The 21,208-nt window shown below is 38.6% G+C and overlaps 1 protein-coding gene across 2 annotated transcripts in view; it reads right to left on the bottom strand.

The window, feature by feature from the left end:
- The window catches only part of LOC124131372, a 70,335-nt gene extending 49,363 nt beyond the window's left edge, over nt 1-20,972 (bottom strand). For both annotated transcript variants that reach the window (XM_046494610.2, XM_046494611.2), the window contains exon 1: nt 19,694-20,972. In XM_046494610.2, the coding sequence (XP_046350566.1) occupies nt 19,694-19,811 (118 nt within the window). In that variant the 5' untranslated portion in view covers nt 19,812-20,972. The remainder of the gene's footprint in view (nt 1-19,693) is intronic.
- Between the last annotated feature and the right edge of the window lie 236 nt (nt 20,973-21,208).

The raw sequence follows: 21,208 nt of genomic DNA, 5'->3' as shown, positions 1-21,208 counted from the left end.
TAACGTATCTGATACCATCGAAAGCATAGCATATGGCATAAGGCATATATGATTTTGGGAAATACATCTGTAACAATCGAATAAATGCATGCGTGGTGCATTGTTTACATGTGTATGATATATATACATGTAGTATACCATCTTTAAAAAGTGAAGATGAGCTAAATAGTAAAATATGGTATTAGATTACGAAGCACTAAATTCCTCTATTTGAAAATAGTGTCATGCAACATAGCTCACCTGGATATAAAATCAACAACCAGATTTATTTTATTTTGTTTGAGATATAACGCTTCAGTCAGTAACATTAAACCAATACCATAGCGGGATGTTAATAATCACCTCACAAACCAGTGTTTTATCAAAGTCCTATCAAAAACTATGACACACGATGAAATTTGTCACCGAGCCTGACCACTCGATCCCTTACCACAAACATTCGACCACTAGGACCTCTGGGGCCAGAAATCCCAACAGGGATCAAGTATTTAAAACGCCAACCAAAGCAGGCATTAAAAGAAGGTTCAAATTTTAAAAGTTTTGCATAAATTGAGAACTAAATTGGATTCCTCAATCCTCAATGTGTAGCATCCATAATGGTTTTGCTGAAGACAATAGAAGGATTCCCTTCATACGAATCTGCAAGTAAGGCATGGGCCGAAAGTTTCAATAGATTTGTTTCCATCTTTATTAATAAAAAGAGTAACTTTCACTTCGATGCCTGCTGGTGAACAATAGTTCAAATACACATTTAACACACTTGGGGAAACAGTTTCTTAGAAATGGAGAAAAACGATTTATTTGCATGCAAACAAGACACTTCTCTTCAATGCGATGGGTACGTAACAAAAAAGATCCTGATGTTGATAAAATTGAAAGCTATTTATATTTATTAAGTTCAATACCAATTGTACCATCAAAGTCGCATAGAAAATGTTTCTGAATATTTCTTTCATTTCATGTTATCAATAAATTCGCAGAATGTATTTTTCCAGAAGCTGAGCATCACAGCATGTTGTAAATCTAATGCGGAAACGTTGCTTGATATGGTTTTTGTAATACAATGAACGGGGATTAAGCAGTCGTTAAAAGTGCGTACGGTGCGAAACTGGGTTCAGTAATCACAAGAGAAGCCTCATAAATAGATTAATCAATAGGTGTCATAGTGTAATCAATTTGGCAATATCATATGGCAGGGATCTGCTGACAAGCTCAGATGGAGATACGTTATAACGCCTTTCAGAATTAGGCAGTAAATGAGGATGTCGCTAAACCCTTGCGTTAGTGTCTAAAGTCTGAAATATGACGTTTACATTATGCCATTTCGTTACACTCTCAGGTTATATTCCCTGCCTGTGTTCCGCAACTGATGCTTTCCACCAAGGATGAGCTCCATAAAATAGAGAGATCGTATGAGTATAAGATTTTAAATGCCCTTTGTAACAGTTGGATGTCGAAGTGCGAAGTAAAAGTGGCTATCATGCATATCATAAAATGATATCATGCAGTTGAATAATCATGACTGGCTTCCAAGAAGGGTTTGACTTAATATACCCTTTAAGTTCATGACCCTCATTAAGATCCTTGAGCACCACTGTGGCAAATGGAGACAAAGAGTAAGAATCGCTTGGTTGGGAATTTGTATCTACAGTGTATAGTATTTAAGATACGAAGTGTTTAACTTGACACGAAGCGCTGTTTCATACGTTGTCCATATAGACAATTAACCTTTGTTATTCCTAAAAATGTCAGTGGTTTCCGTTTCTGACCTAGTCATTCCCATCCTGTGTATCAGGGTTAATATCCACTTTCGTACATTTAGTTCTTATCACATTTAGGATGTGTGGAGATCTGTGTTGTGACAAGAAAACCTTAATTTGTATTCTTTGAAAATACCTTCGAGTCGGTTTTACTTAAACGAACATTTTGTCTTCTGGGCAATCGGGGCTACCCATGGCCAACATATTGACAAAACTCAGTTGTTACTTTTATGGTTAAATACGGTAAAAATATACATGCTGTTAGCACGGAAGTTCGGAAATGGAATTTTAGTACCTTCCTGGGATGTGTCAGATAGGGAATGTGCTGTAAGTTGAAGAATCAAGGCGTTAGCCCTAAAGCATGCACGTGGCACTAATGGCTACTCTGTGGCATTACATTGGCCACATGTGATGTCCAGTTGTGGCACAAAGCTCACACATAAACGTGAGAAGGTCGTATATAGATTCCACAGCGCAGCACGTTACGACCGTCGAGTGTCTGTAATGACGTTTGCTTTTATTTGGAGGATATTCGGTTAATAATATCGTCCCATGTGGCACATGGAGGGGTTTGACCATATGGAATACCGAATATGATGACATCGTATCGGGATTATCGACATTAACTGATTGGATGCATTGTTAAAATAGCACAAACCTTTGATCAGATGTATTTTTTGCATGAGCATATTCCTGGTGTCTGCACACACAGTCTTACAAACATTCAGCATTTGTTTTTTTAGGATCACCAAATGAGTGTAGAGAATGCAATTTCCAGCAGAATATCCTACGTCTTCAGGACAAACTAGCTCTGCTTCATCCAACGTGTATTGATTTATTACAATATAATTACATGCCGATTGGAATTTCAGATTTGATATTCCCTGCATGATATATTAGGCTATAAATAAATATCCCAGTCGTATATTAGAAATAGAGTTGCATCCTCTTGGTCAAAGAACGCAATCTCTAATAGAAGTAGAGTCATGCAATGTGGATTTTTTAGGATGGGGCAGCCTCTTGGTGATGGCGTTCGCTCACTGCGTCGAAGGCCCGGGTTCGGTTCCCACACGGGTACAATGTGCGAAACTCATTTCCGATGTCATATCCACCGTGGTGCTGGTGGAATATTGAGAACGGCATAAAATCTTCTCACTCGCTCAATTTACATAATTCCATGTTTAATATAAAGTTGACTTGCTAACAATGACGATTATCAATGAAAAACCAAAACATCATGTAAATATAAATACACGAAGAAACTAGACAAAGCAAAAACACGACATGCATACATAACCTGTGTGGACTAAAAAACTAGTTACTTCAAACAGTATGAATTAGCATTTAAAGGTACCTCGTGCCTTGAGGCTATAGAATTGTGATAGAATGACCTTGCAGCATGAATAAATATGATGGCCTTTACCCATATGTCTGCGGCAACACATACATTTGGTCTTGTTTCCCAGGACAATATATTGGCACAACTCCTCAGTACGTTTTGTAACCATTTTTGCAATATTGGAAGCTATGTCATTTTGTTGAGTCTTTTCAAGCGTAGTAACAATTAGGTTAATATAATAGTTGGTAGTCATGTTAATAGAGTGCATTTGGTGGTGTTATTAAGTAGTGTTTGTGGTGTTAGTGTGTAGTTGGTGGTCATGCTTAATAGAATGAAGTTGGTGGTGTAATTAAGTAGTATGTGTGGTGTTAGTGTGTAGTTGGTAGTCCGCTGTAATAGAGTGAACTTGGTGGTTTTATTAAGGAGTGTTTGTGGCGTTAGTATGTAGTTGGCGGCCTTGTCTACTAGAATCAAATGGGTGGTTATTTAGAGGTAAGCAGGAGGTGAAATAATCTAAACAGTGAGAAGATCTGATTCTTAGTGACTGAATGTGGTCACGTTATGTATTAACATTAAGTGAGTTACATAAACGAACAAAAGAGTAGGCCGCGTTTCATCTGTTTATTTTTCAACCGTATCATCGTGAAATACATTGATATTATTCCTCTATATATATATATATGTTTTATATGTGTTATATGTGTTATCTACGTACATTTGTATCTCGAGGGAAATATCGTATTTCGGTTGTGAACGTCAGGTACATTAGTGACAAAACAAACAGTAGACGGTCGGTGGAAGCATTAAACTTATATTATGTATCTGCCCTACAGACATGTATCTGGTGTCATTGTTTGCAGTAAAGTGACATCTTCCTTACATAGCGATGTGTTCTTACAGTGTATATGTTACTAATGTTTCTTTGGCGTTAGCTCTGTCAGCTACCGATGTGAAATCCAGTCAAAATGAGGAAAAGTACGGAAGGACCTATCTGCCATGGTAAAACATAAAATTCTAGCCTTCCCTCGTATACTATCGATTTCATTCGTAACATTCTTCGCGTTACGTCGGAATAGTACTACGTTGCCTTGCAATAATTTGCAATAATTTGCGTTCCCTCGCCGTTATCTCTTGGCACTTCATGTGGATCCGACATAAGCGTTTCCTGAAGTTTCAGAGTGTTATTTGCAGGACAATATATTGGCAATATACACGACGATACGTTGAGTGTTATTTTTATATTCGTGTTTTATTTTCACAAAACTCACTCACTCTCCAGAAGGATTTCTTTTCTTTTCTAGTTTTATTCAGGATGTTTCTCAATCCTTGATAGACATACAGCGAAAGGCAGAGGAAATCGACTCCCAGACGTGTACTCTTGATTATCTGAATATGTCGCCAAGCAACAAGTCAAATGCAGTCTTCACATTGTCACTTATAATATACTCAAAGTTGTGTAGAATACAATATACATCAAGATCAAATCACTTCATACGGTACAGGGGCGTTCGGGTAGCCTTGTTCGAACGTCACGCCGAAGACCCGTGCTTGATGCCCGACATGGGTACAACGTTTCTGGTGTCCCCGCCGAGATATTGCTAGAATATTGCTAGGAGCACCGTAAACCCATGCTCATTCACTCACTTATACGGTACATCAGCTTACTACATCCTTTGTGTTACAGTGTCTTGTTATAGTTGAAGTAACACACTTAACTGATCCTGGTAATGTCCTTGCTACCTGCCATCTTACATTTGGCAATACTGCTGTATTATACATAACGATTCTTATTTTTGCGAAATTTCATATCAAGATGTGGTCTTTAATAATCTAGACGAACCTGGTCAAACTGCCATGTAAAAATGTTCAGGAAAACTTTTTGTTGTGATATACGCAAAATCGATATTGATCATAGTCATAGGAAACAGTGTTATCTTGTTATCGGGAGCTTTCGGTCTTCAGTTGTATTGACGTTAAACACCATTGATATTCCTTTTGGATAAAGGATTGTTTCACGTGTAACCTGTACATGTGTTTGTGGGTGTTACAAAAAGGTCGTGCATGGAAATCATTTGTCTTTCAAACACTGACACAACCGTAAAATAAACGAGTGTCAGAGAATTCCTGTAAACCAACGTCATGAGGAAATGGGAAGGTTGCAAACTACACAAAGTGTCCGTGAAGATGCTTTAAACTGCATTACAGTACGTTGTTGCGTGTGAATCAACCTTTGCAGCAAACTGGACAAGATACTGACAGACCACCCTCCCTGTAACAACCCAACGTTAAGATCGTTATATGGTGATGTTATCATGGCGTCATAGGCCTGAAAGTGGCCCATGTATGGCCAGAGATTTGCAGCAAGATACTGGAACCAAGCACCAGTGCAAAAACCTACGCAACTATGTGCATGCAGCTGGTTACACGACAATCGTCCTGTAGTTCCAATTCCAAGGAAGTGCTGTTATGGCTGCAATGGGCTACAATTCACCTGCAATTGCGTCCTGCTCAATGGAACAAGATTATATTTAGTGATGAATCGCGATTTCGCGTTCAGGTTGCTGACAGAAAAACACAGGGTTAGGCTTAGACAAGGTGAACGTAATGATATCGCTAACGTCATACAGCGTGACAGATGTTGCGTTGGGAGTCATGGGTTGGGCAGGCATTTCTTGGAATGGGAAAACTGGACTGGTGATGGCTAAGGAAGCACTTAATATTCAGCGATACTGCGATCAAATCAAGTAATTGTTAATTGTTAATTGTGCTCCTGTTCAAGCAAGCGCATCCTGGTTGATTTTTGTAATGGGACATTGTCCATCGACATACAGCATGAGCAACACTTCATTTGCTTCGGAGGAGCAATGTCCAAGTGCAGGAGTGGCCGGCCAGATCACCAGACCTCCCAACCACAGAGCATGCATGGGTTATCCTCGGAAGCAAGACTCGACAACAGCACCCAAACATGCAGAACGACCTTGAACCTGCTCACATACAGGCATGGACTAACATCACAGTAGGAGAGGTCAACGGGCCAATGGGCAGTTCGAGACAGCGATGCACGGCCGTTATGCACGCCAATCCTCATACCTGATATTGACATTTTGGACTTGATGATGCTTGTAACCCTACCTGGTACTCGGCATTGAGGAGCTGAGGACTGGTCGGCTCGTAGTCAGTGTACTCTGTCTGAGTGGGATATTAATTTTAAACCGCGGTATCTCAGTGGGCTTGCACCATAAAAATCGGCATTAGTCCGGACTAGAGCAAGCAACCACATACACACGTGCATTCACATCGCTATATTTAAGCACTAATCTTGGACGCGACACAAAATCCTATTTCACATAAGCTCACCATACATTTACATACACGTATCATGGGCTTATGCTATTGATATTTGATATAAATTTGAAAGGAAAACATGAGTGACATTGCTCTAATTGCAAGTATATGTATTCATTTAATTCGAGTTTCAAACCAACAAAGTTCTCTGAAGCTGATCTTCAAATAGCGTTGCATCTCTGCATGTGTGACCAACTATGGTTACAATATTATATATCAATACGTTCCACAATACATTTAAGAATATTTAACGATGAAGTAGAGAATACTGTCGCGTGAGATTGTGATGCTGATGAAGTCATCTCAGTCACGTAAGCCCCACCCAACATGCCACAACGTTAAATAAAATAGTTAATTGTGTAGCAGTATCCTTATTCCGTCACAGATTATTCAGGATTTACAATAAAAATGTGCTTTATATACAGCATTTTAAACAAATAAAGTTTCTTTTGTAAATGGTCCATTCGAGGTGTGGGTGAGTTATTATTGAACTTTGTATTGATATCAGTTTGCATGTTTGAAAACAGGACGAACAATAAATGTTATCGATTTGCTTTAGTATAATGTTGTCATGTCATGGCTACGTTTGGCACAACCTAATGTCACATGTACGACTTAGAGAACTGCAGTAAAGTAATTTTTTTCATATTCATACTCATTGGACATTCAAGTTTTAATTCGTTTCTCGAAGTTCTCAACTGATATAAAAAGTTGATGTCTCATGTTTTGCTCCTGGGTAGCTTCTTGCTCATTCTGTCCCAGTAAAAAACCGTTTGACCCATGACCCAAATGTAGAGCCATGTGTTATTGGGCCTTGTATTTCCAAAGTTGAATATCACGTTTATTTCGTATCCAGTGGTAACCTCACGGTGCACTGATGTCGTTGAAACTATTTTTAAACCCCCATCATGTGGCCCACCAACAAGTATACATAGGCAATTGTGGTCGAGTAAATAATCGATTCTGGTCCAAACAAACAAGTGCTGATAGTTTAAGCATGGACGTTCCTTTAAGATGACAAACAATTGGCCACACCACTCCTATAAAACACCCAGTCCTTGCTTGCAGTCGGTAAGCATAAGATGATGGGAGCCTATAAGCTGACATAGAATACACACAGGTTAATATGTAACTTTGTATTATATAATTGACCTTCATGGCGTGAACAGATCAAGTGATCCATTTCAGATCCATTTCGACAGCACTGAATACGAAATAATATGACACAATCAACCTCAATGTCACATCATAACCTCTATTCAAAACCCTCATCAATCGTCTGATACCTGCATCACTTCGGGCTTTCCTCCCACATTAAGCTGACACGCCGTGATATAACTGGAATATTGTGAAAATCTGCGTTAAATCCAACTCACTCACTCACTCATACAATTCTCAGATAACATTAATAATGGAAGATACATATATCTTTTGCGATAGATCACTGTGTACCTCTTAAACGTTACACATATTGTATGATCTTCGCTGGTGTGTGCAAAACAAAACAGATCAAAACATCAACAAATTATTGCTAGTGTATGATTGATGTATTTTCTGTACAGCCAATACCATACACCAGTGTGCTTCGTGCTCAGTCAATGTGTCATCGCATGGAGTCATATGTAAAGTTGGAAAGTTACGAAAGGATTGTCGCTTTTCTGAATCGTGTCTGTGAAGTTAACATTGTGCAACCGAGAATGACCCATCAGCCCAGGGCAACATAAATGTCTTGAACTTTAACATTAATATATCGATCACTTTAATTGATATCGAAAACGTTGTCCTCAACATGACATCACCAATATAACACTGTCCGTCTTGTTCAGATACAGGTAACAATACAGTATTATATGCAGCTCTCATGCTTCATTTATATAAATCGCGAAATTATATAGCGAGCGAAGAATTTAGTACAGCACGGGGACGCTATAAATACAGTTTTACAAAGGCAAATAGGGGCTTCCGAAGAAAACTAGGCAACTAAATCATTTGAACGAAATTCATTTTCATAATCATTTTTGTTATAAGCCTCTCTGCTGTTTGGTATACTATTCCTGCTGTAATTATTATTTTTATATTGACGAAATGAATGCTGTTTTAAGTACTTTATATTTAAGATTAAATCTCAAAACTAAGAATGAGCTTAGATGTCACTCTCTCATGACAAACTGTAAGCAATTTTACTTGAGATGATGCTTAAAGTCCTATTCATTCACACACAAGACATATTCGCTGGCAGCAGGAATGTACTTGATAAGCTCTCAATAACAAACCATTCCCCTAATGCATTCTTCAGAACTCACGCAATGTACAATGTTCGGACAAGGAATGTTGAAGAGATAACGGAATGTTTGAGGTAGCAGCTTTACCAGGAGTTGTTAGCATGTAAATATGCTTCTTCGGTCACCATGTTCTACATTAACCCATTTACTTCCCCAAGGCTTCAGAAGTTACTGTACATGTTTTGAATGTTGGAGTATTGAAGAGAGTGTCATGATACAGCTTCTTTTGTGTGAGCCTTGAAGTTGCCTATGTATATACCAATCATTTGAAAAGATATCTTTTACAAAGTCACATACCAGATAGTGGATTCAGAAGAGGATGAAAGACGTCATAGTTGGTCGTAAATCATGTGTCGGTTAGGTCGATTGGAACATTTTGCCGGTTCAGTGTTTCGTGAAACACATGAATTGATCTTTGATCTAGAAGATCATTACAAAAACGTCTGGTAGCTCACCTGGCTCCCTTGACCCATGACGATTTTAGTCTATCGTGCTTATTTTGTTCTACATGTAATTTGGTTAATATCCTTGCATAATACTAAACATAAGATCATAGCTCTCATACGATCTTATACACCAATTACGGGTAATGTACAAAGAAGTACATTTTGTATATAAACAATCTCATTCATAAAGAGCATAAGAATTCAATGTCTATATACCTAACATTCATAGATAAAGACAATAGACTTAAGCTCAAAAGAACCTTTGGACCCGGTAAGCAAAACACGAGGATATTCGGAAGTGCTTTGGCAGTTATTGATCCTAGACAAGAGACACAATGTATACTGAAGACGTCATGTTATTTATTTATGTAGTGCATTTTCTGTGTTTTAATGCATAAATAATGCTAGGATTATTTTGTCTGTTAAGCCACTGCCGGTGGGATTTCCTTCATTGTCTGATCTAGCCAGGAACAAACAGACAGTAGTCACTCAATCAGGATACATCAAATGATAACGGCTGTCTGCTGACTTTCTGTGGTCACTTTACCGTTATTGCTATGTGGGATGAGATCAGGCTGTGTATCCCAGCGTCAGGGATTATGGAACAAGTATGATCCTCTTCATTAAGCCATAACTGAATAGTGACCTTCTACGAGGGCATGCAAGGCTGTCTGGTAGATACAATGCTACCTGACACTCATCATGTTACCTGAAAATAACATCTATCCAATAATCATTTACTGGAAAAGGCAATTCCATGCATATAGCTATGTCTGTCAGATTGCATTTCAGTTGACAGAATAGACTGGATATGGAAACGTTATCAGATCAGATAATGGTCATGCATGTAAACTTAGTACATGACCTGCAACTGTAAAGTCACACACCATATATCATCATTATTACGTTCACACTTCCGACATGTTGTGTCAATTTGATCAACACAATTAATACTCCTCATCTTATCTGCTATTAAATAACATATACCCTCTTGGAAGTATTCGGCATCAAATGAACATGTTTCGTCTATATATGACAATAATTTGATATTCAAGGGGGACTTTCACCTTCATTGCCTCTTGTCTCATAAAGTAACATTGCATGTTTTCAGGTTAAGGCTAAAATTAGGAATAGTGCAGCTGTATCAAGCCAATAATCGAGCGTTGGCGAGGAAAACTGATCGTTGATATTGTTAACAACAACCCCTGACGTCGGAGTACGATGACATGCAATCAACCAAGTCATCGAACATGACCATCCGATCTAATTTGGTAGCCCAAGGAAAAGGAAAAGAAAAGAGTGTGTTCTTTGGGACTTATTCCAGCCACTGACCCAACAACCACTGTAAGACAATTGATGAGGGTTCACTTACTCCAAGGAATCGACTACTGTGTATTAACAGGATACAAGTTGGAAGCCTCACGTTTCCATTTTCTAGACTATTCAATGAGACATAGAGCCTTGTTAGAATTTTTCAAACATGAAATATGTTGAGGACATCTCATGTAAGTCGCCGCCAATATCCCCATGTAGATCCACGCTTGTTTGAAATTGAAATGAATAAGCGACGGAATGCTATTTTACGCCGCGTGACAATAATGCGTAAGTGAGTAAGTGAATTGGTTGACTTGTAATTGGTTTTGACCATAATTTCAATTATATCACGGCGTGTCACCTTGATATTGGAAAAAGGATTCAGCGAGCACGAATGTGGTGCTGCCACACCTATTTTGACCTTGAAACAGGTTTCTGGCACCCCTTTGGGGTGCACATCTGTACAACGAATTGTGGTGCCTCGGGCGACTGGAACACCCTTGCCTCCGCAGGAATTAATACAGCGGCCTGTAATTATTCGAGTCTGGTTCAGCAAACGTGACATGTGCGGGGTATGGGGGACCAGAAAAGCCAATGGGACTGGTGTAACGGACTACTGGAAATGTGTGCTGCACATTATGCGAAAATGTATGCCGTCGAAAATGAAGCGGTTTATGTTAGTGCAGCAAACACATACAGTGTACTTCCATAATACCACCTCACAGTACAAAAAAGTAAACCACTGCCAATCCACAACCAACGACTTTGCACTGGAGACTAACACTCGGGTAAGTCCGCAACGATAAACGTCTCACGCTTCTGTTTGCCAAATCGATCAAAGACGCGACAAAAGATTTCAAATGATCCCATATTTTTGTACACCGGATGTCTTTCGATAATGACCCCCAGCCTGTCCCAATACCAATATCTGATCAAGGAATAAAAGGAAGTTTCGAAGCGCAAAGGAACATCCTTTTGCGTACAACTTTCAGAGGAACAAGAAACGAACGCTGGTGCATTCATCTAGTCGACACAATTACCGGATAGCTTTCGGTCGTTCACACTCTTGGGTTGATTAATTTTGATTGCACACTGTCTAGAAGCTTGTACGTTGTGAATGAACAAAATTTCACCCAATACTTCAATTAAGCCTATGGAACAAATAGCAACTCGAGCCTGACCAATTTATCCTTGCCGATGTTGCGGCAAACGTGATACAGGAGTAATATAATTTGCCAGTTAAAAGACTGGGGATCAACAGAGGATTTTCGTCTATCTGAACAGGAACAATCGTGGCTGAGCCAGTGGACGAAAACTCGTAAACATATATTCAACCGTCTGATCCCGGTGTCTTTAAAGATTCTCATTGTATAGACGTTCATGTGCACATAACCTTGTAGAGACCTACGAATTACTAACGCTGTGATGACCGCCTGTAGACGTGATGGTGGGGCTTTGGTTTATAGTTTTACAGCTCGTGTGTAGATTTAGCAGATCATGCGTTAAATTTACTCGATATCGCCATGTGTTCGTATGACATTTCCAGGGCATTTCGGAGGAAACATTTCAAACTGTTCGACTAATTCACTCATGTCCTTTAATAGAGATATAGCGAGAGGGAGAGAGAGAGAGAGAGAGAGAGAGAGAGAGAGAGAGAGAGAGAGACAGACAGACAGAGAGAGAGAGACAGAGACAGAGACAGAGAGACGACTAGACAGTAATAGAACGCGGGGGATAGGGGTAGGGGTAGGGGTGGGTAGGTTATGACGAAAGAAGGTAGGTAATAGAGAGGAGGGAGAGATGGTGGATCCTGGATCATAATCGAATAGCTAAAACCATCATAATATTCACTTACATGTGCTGAAACCCATGCACGTATGTCAGAACGTTTTAATTTTTTACTTTTAGACATTAACATTGCATAAGTGTATGCACCTTACTTTAAGGACTTAGATTTATCAGATCATGCGTTAAATTTACACGATATCGCCATGTGTTTGTATGACATTTCCAGGGCATTGAATGCACCTTACTTTAAGGACTGTTATTGTTTACCAAGATAAATATAGCGATGAAGAAATATATACACACAAAGAGGCATATTTGTTGAACCTGCATTGAACGAATGTACAAACAAAACTTAAAATTCCCTGCTTTAACGACATTTGCCAGTTTAACACAACATCCGATAACCACACTCCTACATCTCGTGTTGGTGTTAGATAAAGAACTTCAATCATTCTAATGAAGCGGTTCATACATCTTGAGCTATTCCTCGGTGTGAAATAACATAAAACGTACACGAATCAATGAACGCATATACGCTGGGCTCATCTACCGGTTTTTCATTTCACAGCCTGAGCTACAGCTAGCCTCATGTGCAATATTCGGAAAGTTGGAAAATCGACATATGTACCATCTTGTAATGTAACTACACGCTAGACTAACAAAACCAGACACACAGCTTCAAATACATTATCGCTTGAGGCAACATATGGAAGGGCTGATGTAGGTATAATTTTAGTTTTTGCCTAGAGGGATTCGCAAAACCATTGTTTCTTTATCAAATATGATTTGTTCAATATAACACGCTGCAGAACGATGGCAACACTTTTCACTTCTGTGTATCATAATAGCTACTTTAAAGGAAGTAAAGTATTGATATTGAGACGAAGTGAGCTAGTTTGTTGTTACAATAGCCTTGGGGTATTGTATGTTCTACTTCTATCGTAATTCGCTCCTCACACTGGCTGACATCTTGTTATCGGATTAATCGTTGTTTCGTGGTATTTTAGCAAACTGGTGGAATAGAGTGACTATGAACTGTCATACAAGAGGATTGGCAAAAGAGTTGATAGATGCTATTTCATTAAGGTAATTGGTCATGTGATGTACATCACATGGAAGATGTCGATCATTGGTGGAAAGAAACCTCGCCAGACTGCGTGACTGCGAGCTGTAAATCTACAGTAAAACAACCGTAACGAATACAGCATATATGTCTTTGTCAATAGAGTATTAATACCAACTTTGTTTTTAACACTGGTCCACATACTGACACCATTCAAGTCATTATATATACAATTTTATTATACACTTCAGTGTGAAAGAAGTTGAGAAAAGTAATATTTTCATTGCAGTGAACATAACACTTGATATTTCACTGCAGTGAACATAACACTTTGACGGAAGTATTGTCATACAAGAGTTACCTCACGGCCAATTGTCTCCCTTTGTCGTAAGTGTCCAGCCCGGGCACAAACTGTTGCTTTCCTCTTTATGTTAGTGCCATATTGACAAGGCAAAATAATGACAGATGGCCGTTTATCGAGTTGATATCGTTTCTTGCCGTTTGTTATTCACTTGAAAATGTTTTGTCATAAACTATACATTTCTCATTTAACTAGTCAATCGAGACTGTTCGTTTAGCAAAACGCCATTTTTGTTACTTGACCAGCGTGTATTCCTTCGCTTCCGACAGCGGTCTAGTAGCTTTCAAGAATATTATTTTATTGGAGTTGATTTGGTATATAATCATATCCAAATCATGTATGCACACTAAATAATTTTAGTGACCTAAACTGTTTTATATTTACATATTTCGACACAGATGCATGGAAACCAATCTCAAGAACCGTATGATTGATTTATAGAACCGCTGTAAGTAGTTGTCGGAGTATTTCATCTTATATCAATGAATAATATAGAATACTGAATAGACGGCTCTTCTCTTTTGTTCAGATACAATTGATTGCCTATCAGTGTAACATGTGCGGAAATATTCATCAAGACTTACGTATTTGGTTGAAGAAAAGGTACAAACAATCGGGAAATATTTTAAGTAACTACTAAAATAATTTCACATCTGTTAATGATTACAATCTCCTTGCATCACGGGTGCAAGGGTGGCCCAGTGGTGATGCCACAATTTGCTGTGCAGAGTTGCGTTCCTTGGGCACGCCAGAAACCTATGATTGTGGGTTCGCGCCGATTATGTTTCGAGGTTTGTCAGCACCATCCCCGTTCTCGTGGATTTCACCGAAGTGTTAAACGTCTGTGGCCTGCATCACTTCGGGCTTTCCTCCCACATTAAGCTGACACGTCGTGATATAAAGTTCAAAGCGGCGTTAAACCAAACTCACTCACTCACTCCTTGGATCATGATCGTCGATGGTGGAGGTGGCTGATAAACTATTCAAACATTATGCAAAGTGCAAGATAGATGTAACTACATTCCACTTTATCACAAAGATTCATTTGCTTTGTTGGCCATACTTAAAGCATTTATCACCAGAAAACGGACGGGTTATTTCAGGAAATGGTGGGTCAATGCTAGAGTCTCAGTGGTTGGAATCGTCTATAAGATTGATGTCCGTTTCCGTTGTCTGACTATAGAGATCAGCTCCAAAGAAAACAAATTAAGGTAAAAGTCGATCATGTTATATTGTTGAAATAAAGCGAGAGGTGGCACTGCGTTAGCACCACTACATCTTTCCGACCAGGCATTGGAATAGCTTTACTGTTATTCTGAGCATTGTCAGGCTTGAGCAACAGCAACAAGCACATGTGTTTTTGTTGGACGTCGCACTCAGCAATATTCCATCTGTGTGACGGCGGTCTGCAAATAATCAAGAATGGACACAAAATCCAGTGATTGATATTATGAGCAAAGATCCACACTGTTGGGGTTCGTCAACATGCAATCAGCGAATTCACCGAACCTACCTATCAGATTCATTAAGTAGCCTCTTAGGACAAGCATGGATTACTGGGGACCAATTATAACCCGGAATTGTACATGTTCACCCTAAAACAAATGACCCAATGTTGTTGAAGTGTGTGGTTAGCATCATAGGATATTCTTCTCGAATCATGTTAATGTAGCCCTGTTAAAGAAAGAAACCCATTTATTAAACAGCGCAAATGCTCAATTAAATTCTTCTGATCTGCTCATAAACTGCTATATTGAACAAAACATTGCGTTGCTACTTTGATTACCATATACTTTCTGCAGCTATCCGATAAATAAACTAGACATATGCATATGCATTAAGATGCATACTGTGATATTGAACTACACAATGATACTTTGACACGCCCCTCTGCTTGCCATGATTACGGTTTACAGTTACGCTTGTTCGTATGTTAAGTAATACTAGTATTCATACCACCCTGTCCTTCAATTCATGTTTACTCTAAACCTGCCGATCTCATATGAGAAACTTAAATCCTTGCTGCCTTGTCGGTAACCTTAGGTTATGTGTGGTTAAATCAGGCATCCAAAATGTTACTATACATTGGAACCGGTGATACTTGTACATATTGGATCAAGGGGTATCATTTGTGGCATATGAAACACTCTCGAAAAGACTGATTCTAGAAAAAAACAAGTCTATCTATATTTTTGTACCTGAAACCATCTAAATTGGTTACGACTAACTACTATAATATCTTTATCCTTTTATATCTTTATATGTATATATATATTATATACTATAATCTTTTTATACCTTCATATATACTAATATGTAACTGTTTGTAAGACAAGTACAGGCCACATGTACACTCTAAACTGTCGTTAGTTCGAATTCCATTGATCGGGATGAATATATTTGGGAACATTGAGATAACATTTGTACCAACCTATGATTCGTTGATCATGACGTTTCCCTGGGAAAGATACCATAAAACCCACGATGCTTCACAATATGCATGAATGCATCTTTGAAACGGGTGAGAAATGAGATTAATAAATGTAACACGACAAAATTTATATCATTAAGCGGTATATTGCAGTTTTAAATGTCTAGCATCACCACGAGATTTTATCATTTTTACATATGCTTCGCTAGGTTTTCACCCAAGAGATACAAACTACAAAACGTTCAACGTGAGAAGTTAGCATCTTTAATGTTAACAGGACTGGGACTATCTGAACGGCGATGATGCAGTTTAGGCTTTCAGACAAGCCTATTTATAAATCTTGAACTGAACAAACATCGATGATGTAATTTTATCTTCAACAATTGCATATTGCTTAAAGGATGTCTGAGGCAAGGCCGTGAACAAATGATAATCAAAGTATGGTGTTCTTCCTTTGAAACCGAAAGTTTGCAGATGGACCCACAACGCTTAATGTAAACATAACCACGATGCTTATCAAACTTCAATTCCAGCAAAGTATGAAAAGTTGTTTGCCATAAAGGCGATTTCTTTAATCCGTCAATAAAAATGGTTATGACAATCCAAAATCGATGGAATATGATCAAAAAGCAGGAAGTTATTAATTTACCTATCTGAATTGCTCCACAACCAGGCGCCTAACTAAACATCAACGTAAAGTCAGAGTCAATGCATATGTCTTCCGGTTGATATAATTCCACAGCAGGATTTAGACACTCTCTAATTAAATAACAGTAAACTGTCCGCATGGGGGACAATGTTCCTGAGTAGTAAATCAGCTATTGTCAAGGCACAGCCATCCTAAGGCGTAGATTTTCATGGTAAGTTTGGCAATCTCACAAAGAATGTGAAGTTATGAGAAACGTAATTTGCCCATAAGTCAATACATCATATTATAAAAACGGCCAAAGAAATCTGAATGTGCTGTTATTAGTGTTAACGTTTCAACGACTTTCTCGACATCCATATTTTCAAAACACTAATTCGAACTGCTTTATTATGATTGGTATTCCAGCCAGGATTAACCTCAATCTTTGAGTTATGTCAGCATGCGAGTAATTAGCTGCAGTATAATTCTTCAAGCATATTATACATATTATTCATGTTTATTGTTTAGCCTTAACACATATGTAATACACACAAAAGTGATTTCCTTTTGTAGCATCTACATTTCATAATGGTCACGTTACGACCGAACCAGAAGCCTTTCCCTTCCTGACCGACATGATTCAATTCTCTGCTCAACGGTTGAAGGAGCTGGAGTACAGAGAGACATCTGCAGAACCCGAGTTTTACAACCGTGCTTAGATACCTTCTAGCGGATTACTGTCTGGACAATTTCCAATTAGAAGTCGGCTTAGGTGGTTTTTGCACGTAAACTTTTTTAACGTGTAGGCATAGGCAGATCACAATACGTCAAGACTGTAATTCACAACGAAATTTCTTTTATGTGATTTTCAACCGACGCTCAAAAGGCGTACGATATCTAGATGTAGCTGTTTCATCCTCTACTATATTTTTTTTTCTGTTACAGTATAAGCATACGTGCACAAATACACGCACGCACAGACACACATACACACACACACGCATGCACACATATACACACTATCAACATTTAAATATTCTATCAGATTCTGATACTGACTTAGTTCTGACCTCATCCAGTTACCATATGTTACCAACCTATTGTGGTTAAATGTTGTGTTGCTATTCCAACTGTTACAGACCTATACGCGATAAATTACGAAAAGAAATACATAATAGGGTAGATAAAGTAAATCCCTTTATGACAACATGTGGCAGTGATGTGGTCGAAATATGACGGTTTATGATTACTTTTTTAATTAACTTATTTCTCGATTTGATGTTTCTCTAACAATAGATTTGTATATAATAAAAATGTATTTGGCAAGAATACAATTAGCCTAAAAGTGCACACAGCATATCTGTCACATAGTTAGATGATAACGGGCGATGCCTATTACAGTTCGGATACAATACCCGTTGTTGAGCACATGCTTGTATTCAAATCAACGAGTATCTGTATTGTACCTTATTGTTCTCAATGTTGGTATTGGCATAACCTGAAAACACACATTTAACATGAACCGTTACGTTAGTTACATCTAAAAAAATATCGATATTTGGTTTTAATAATTGATTTCACAGAACATATAGTGACATATCAATATAAAAAAGCTTCTCTGTAGGTCCATTTTGTTTAATATGAAAATATAGAACGTTAACGCCAGAGGAAAACAGGCTCGATTATCTTCCAAATTCACTGACGTGTCAGTGCGACTGTTCCAATGCTCTCTTGAGAATTAACGATAGGGCTATAACTTTGAGTGTAGTATTCATTTGAGAAATAGTTGGATTGAATTCCAAAGCACACATGCATATTTCATGAAATTAGTGTTTCAAATATGTGGTTGAGATATAACAAAACTAAATTAACATTATCATCAAAAATGCATTAACATGTGACCGGTCAGGACAGCCAATCGTCATCAAATGTAAAGTGATACTAATGAATACTTAGCATTAGTCATTAGGCAGTTGAGATGGAAGATAGATTGAAATAAATGTTTTATGAAGGCTATTCAATTGCTTCGAAAAGGGCTCATGTTCTTAAAATAAAGATATAATTAGTTTGACACAAACGTACATACTACAAATAGAAACATAATAATAACACATATCACTGCAGATGGCATTCCTCCCCTAACCTCTGACTTGACACCTATTAACACCACGAACAGGAAGTGAAAGTTAAACTTATTTTAATGTCACACGTGAATCATCATTCGACATTTTGCAACAAGAAAATTTTCCAGTACATCAATCACTTTGCAGTAACAATCTGTAATAGCTCTGCTTGTTATTCCGCTTCGAAAACATGTACCTAATATTTATCTCACAAACACTGCAGTAATTGAATCCTCCCTGAAATAACTGTGATTTCAAACCAACCGGCGTAATTACAACAGTCGTACAGAACATATAAATGGGAAACATGACGGCAACACGATTTACCACTCCTAACATTTAAGTTTAAAGAGTAATTAAGTATGTGGGAGTGGGAATAATTGATATATCTCAAGTTAAACAAAGATAAACATACCTAGCGATAAATGTTTCTTTGAAAGATAACCATTAGTGTAATACTTTGTATACGCATTTTATACTCTCAGGTATTTGACTATGACAGTGTACTCCGATGGGTAATCAATTCTGAGTTACATGTACCACGCAATGTGACACTGTGTAACCATAGCATCACATGGTGGTGTGAAGTGATGTCAACACTGAAGATGAAGAGCACCATATGCATATGATTGACTGAACATTTAACCTCAATCATTCCCAAAGAGACCAAACCCTATAGCTTCATTAAGCCCCACTTACACATTCCATGGAACTACAGCTGTGTGGAATACATATGTAAAAGACAACGAATTATATATATTGTTATGGTTATCACAAGAATGCACTGAAAGAAAGCAACAATAATCTACTCACCACAAATGAGGAAACACGTAAGAAACTCCAACACAACAACCGCCATGATTCTGTTCATCATTTTCTGCAGTATTACAGCGTGTGCCAAGCGGTCGCCTGACAACTGACCGTAGAGCATGATGAATATGTCACCTGACGATCATAGGTCTTATGGCCTTTGAAAGTGTCTAGTACAGGCACTTCACAATCAGTCTGTCTTAAAAAAGTAATCAATTAATTGTAACACAACTCCTGTTTACATTCGAAGATGTCGTATGCAGCCGCCATAGACGAAACTATCAGATTTGACATGGTATCCACACCGGAATGTAATGGGTTTAATTGCTTAGTATTTATAGCTCTTAGTCCGACATCCTATCACCTCCTACATTGACGAGTCCTATATGTATGTTTATCGGTATTTTGTATGAAACTTGCAGGAGATTAACTTGTCAGCTTAATGTCAAATGCCAAATTACCGTTGGTCTGGTAAAGGCACGTGTGAAGGGATGATTTCATCGTTGCCACACATTCGCTGTGGAAGCCTTCATATGACACACATAGACTAATAAACACACACTTGATGAAAAATGAAATGGTCCGTTTGACAATTGTTGAGGCAGAACATCACAACTACGCTTCTCACTATCCTCAAGAGAAGGCTAAGTGTTCCATCTCCTAAGCCTATGAAAGCACTTGTCCTTACTTTCTCCTTCAGAGAAGTTAGATATTCCTTGGAGCTAAACTGCTAAAGGCAAATGTAGGAAACTATCCGCAAATGTTTCTCTCGAAAATGAGTCCGTAACGGAAAAATCCTCAAATGATGAAGGTATCCGTCTCTATGAAAGCTCCTTAAGAACCCCCACAGTCCGACAACAAAACTCTTCCATCCCGAAACATGCGTGAGAATGCATCCCAAACAAGTTTTCTCACAGACCGCTAACAGGAATCAATACTGCGATGGACTAGTTGCCACCTGGTTTCCGCTAAGTCATTGAAGAAAGCTCCCGACATCGCTTCTCCACTCACGGAGCCCGAGTCTTGTCGGTATCGTCAGCGAATCAGCTGACTGTACCGCGCGCTCAACGAGAAGGAATAGTCACGCCTTTCCACTGAATGGATTGGCATCATCATTTCCACTAGGTTGCAAGGTAGTATCAACCTTACTCCGCCTCACGGTAAGAAGATCAGAATGAACGAAAACAGAGATTATCCTGTGACCATCTGCAGATGAATGAATGCCTCACTGAGCAGCTTCATAAATAGAGTATGTTTGATGCAAGGTTTCACACTGAAACGGTTACGATAGATAATATGGATATCTGCATTTAACAATAAGGTGTACTTCAGGCTGCCAAGAGTGAACGTAGCATGTGCTTGTTATAAGCAGCACAGCGCCACACAGCTGCAGTAATCACAAGCACGCGTGTCGCCTCTATGCTGACGTTTCTGTTCACAAAACCTGACTGATGTCCCTGGCCCCTGGTGACTGGCGATATAATGTCGAGGTGATTGGTAGAGAAGGTCCAGTCAATT

The sequence above is a fragment of the Haliotis rufescens genome, unplaced genomic scaffold, assembly GCF_023055435.1.
Source record: "Haliotis rufescens isolate VD_foot unplaced genomic scaffold, xgHalRufe1.0.p SCAF_1, whole genome shotgun sequence".
NCBI lineage: Eukaryota > Metazoa > Mollusca > Gastropoda > Lepetellida > Haliotidae > Haliotis > Haliotis rufescens.
Note: the sequence above shows the minus strand (reverse complement) of the source record. Positions and strands in the feature narration are given on the sequence as shown.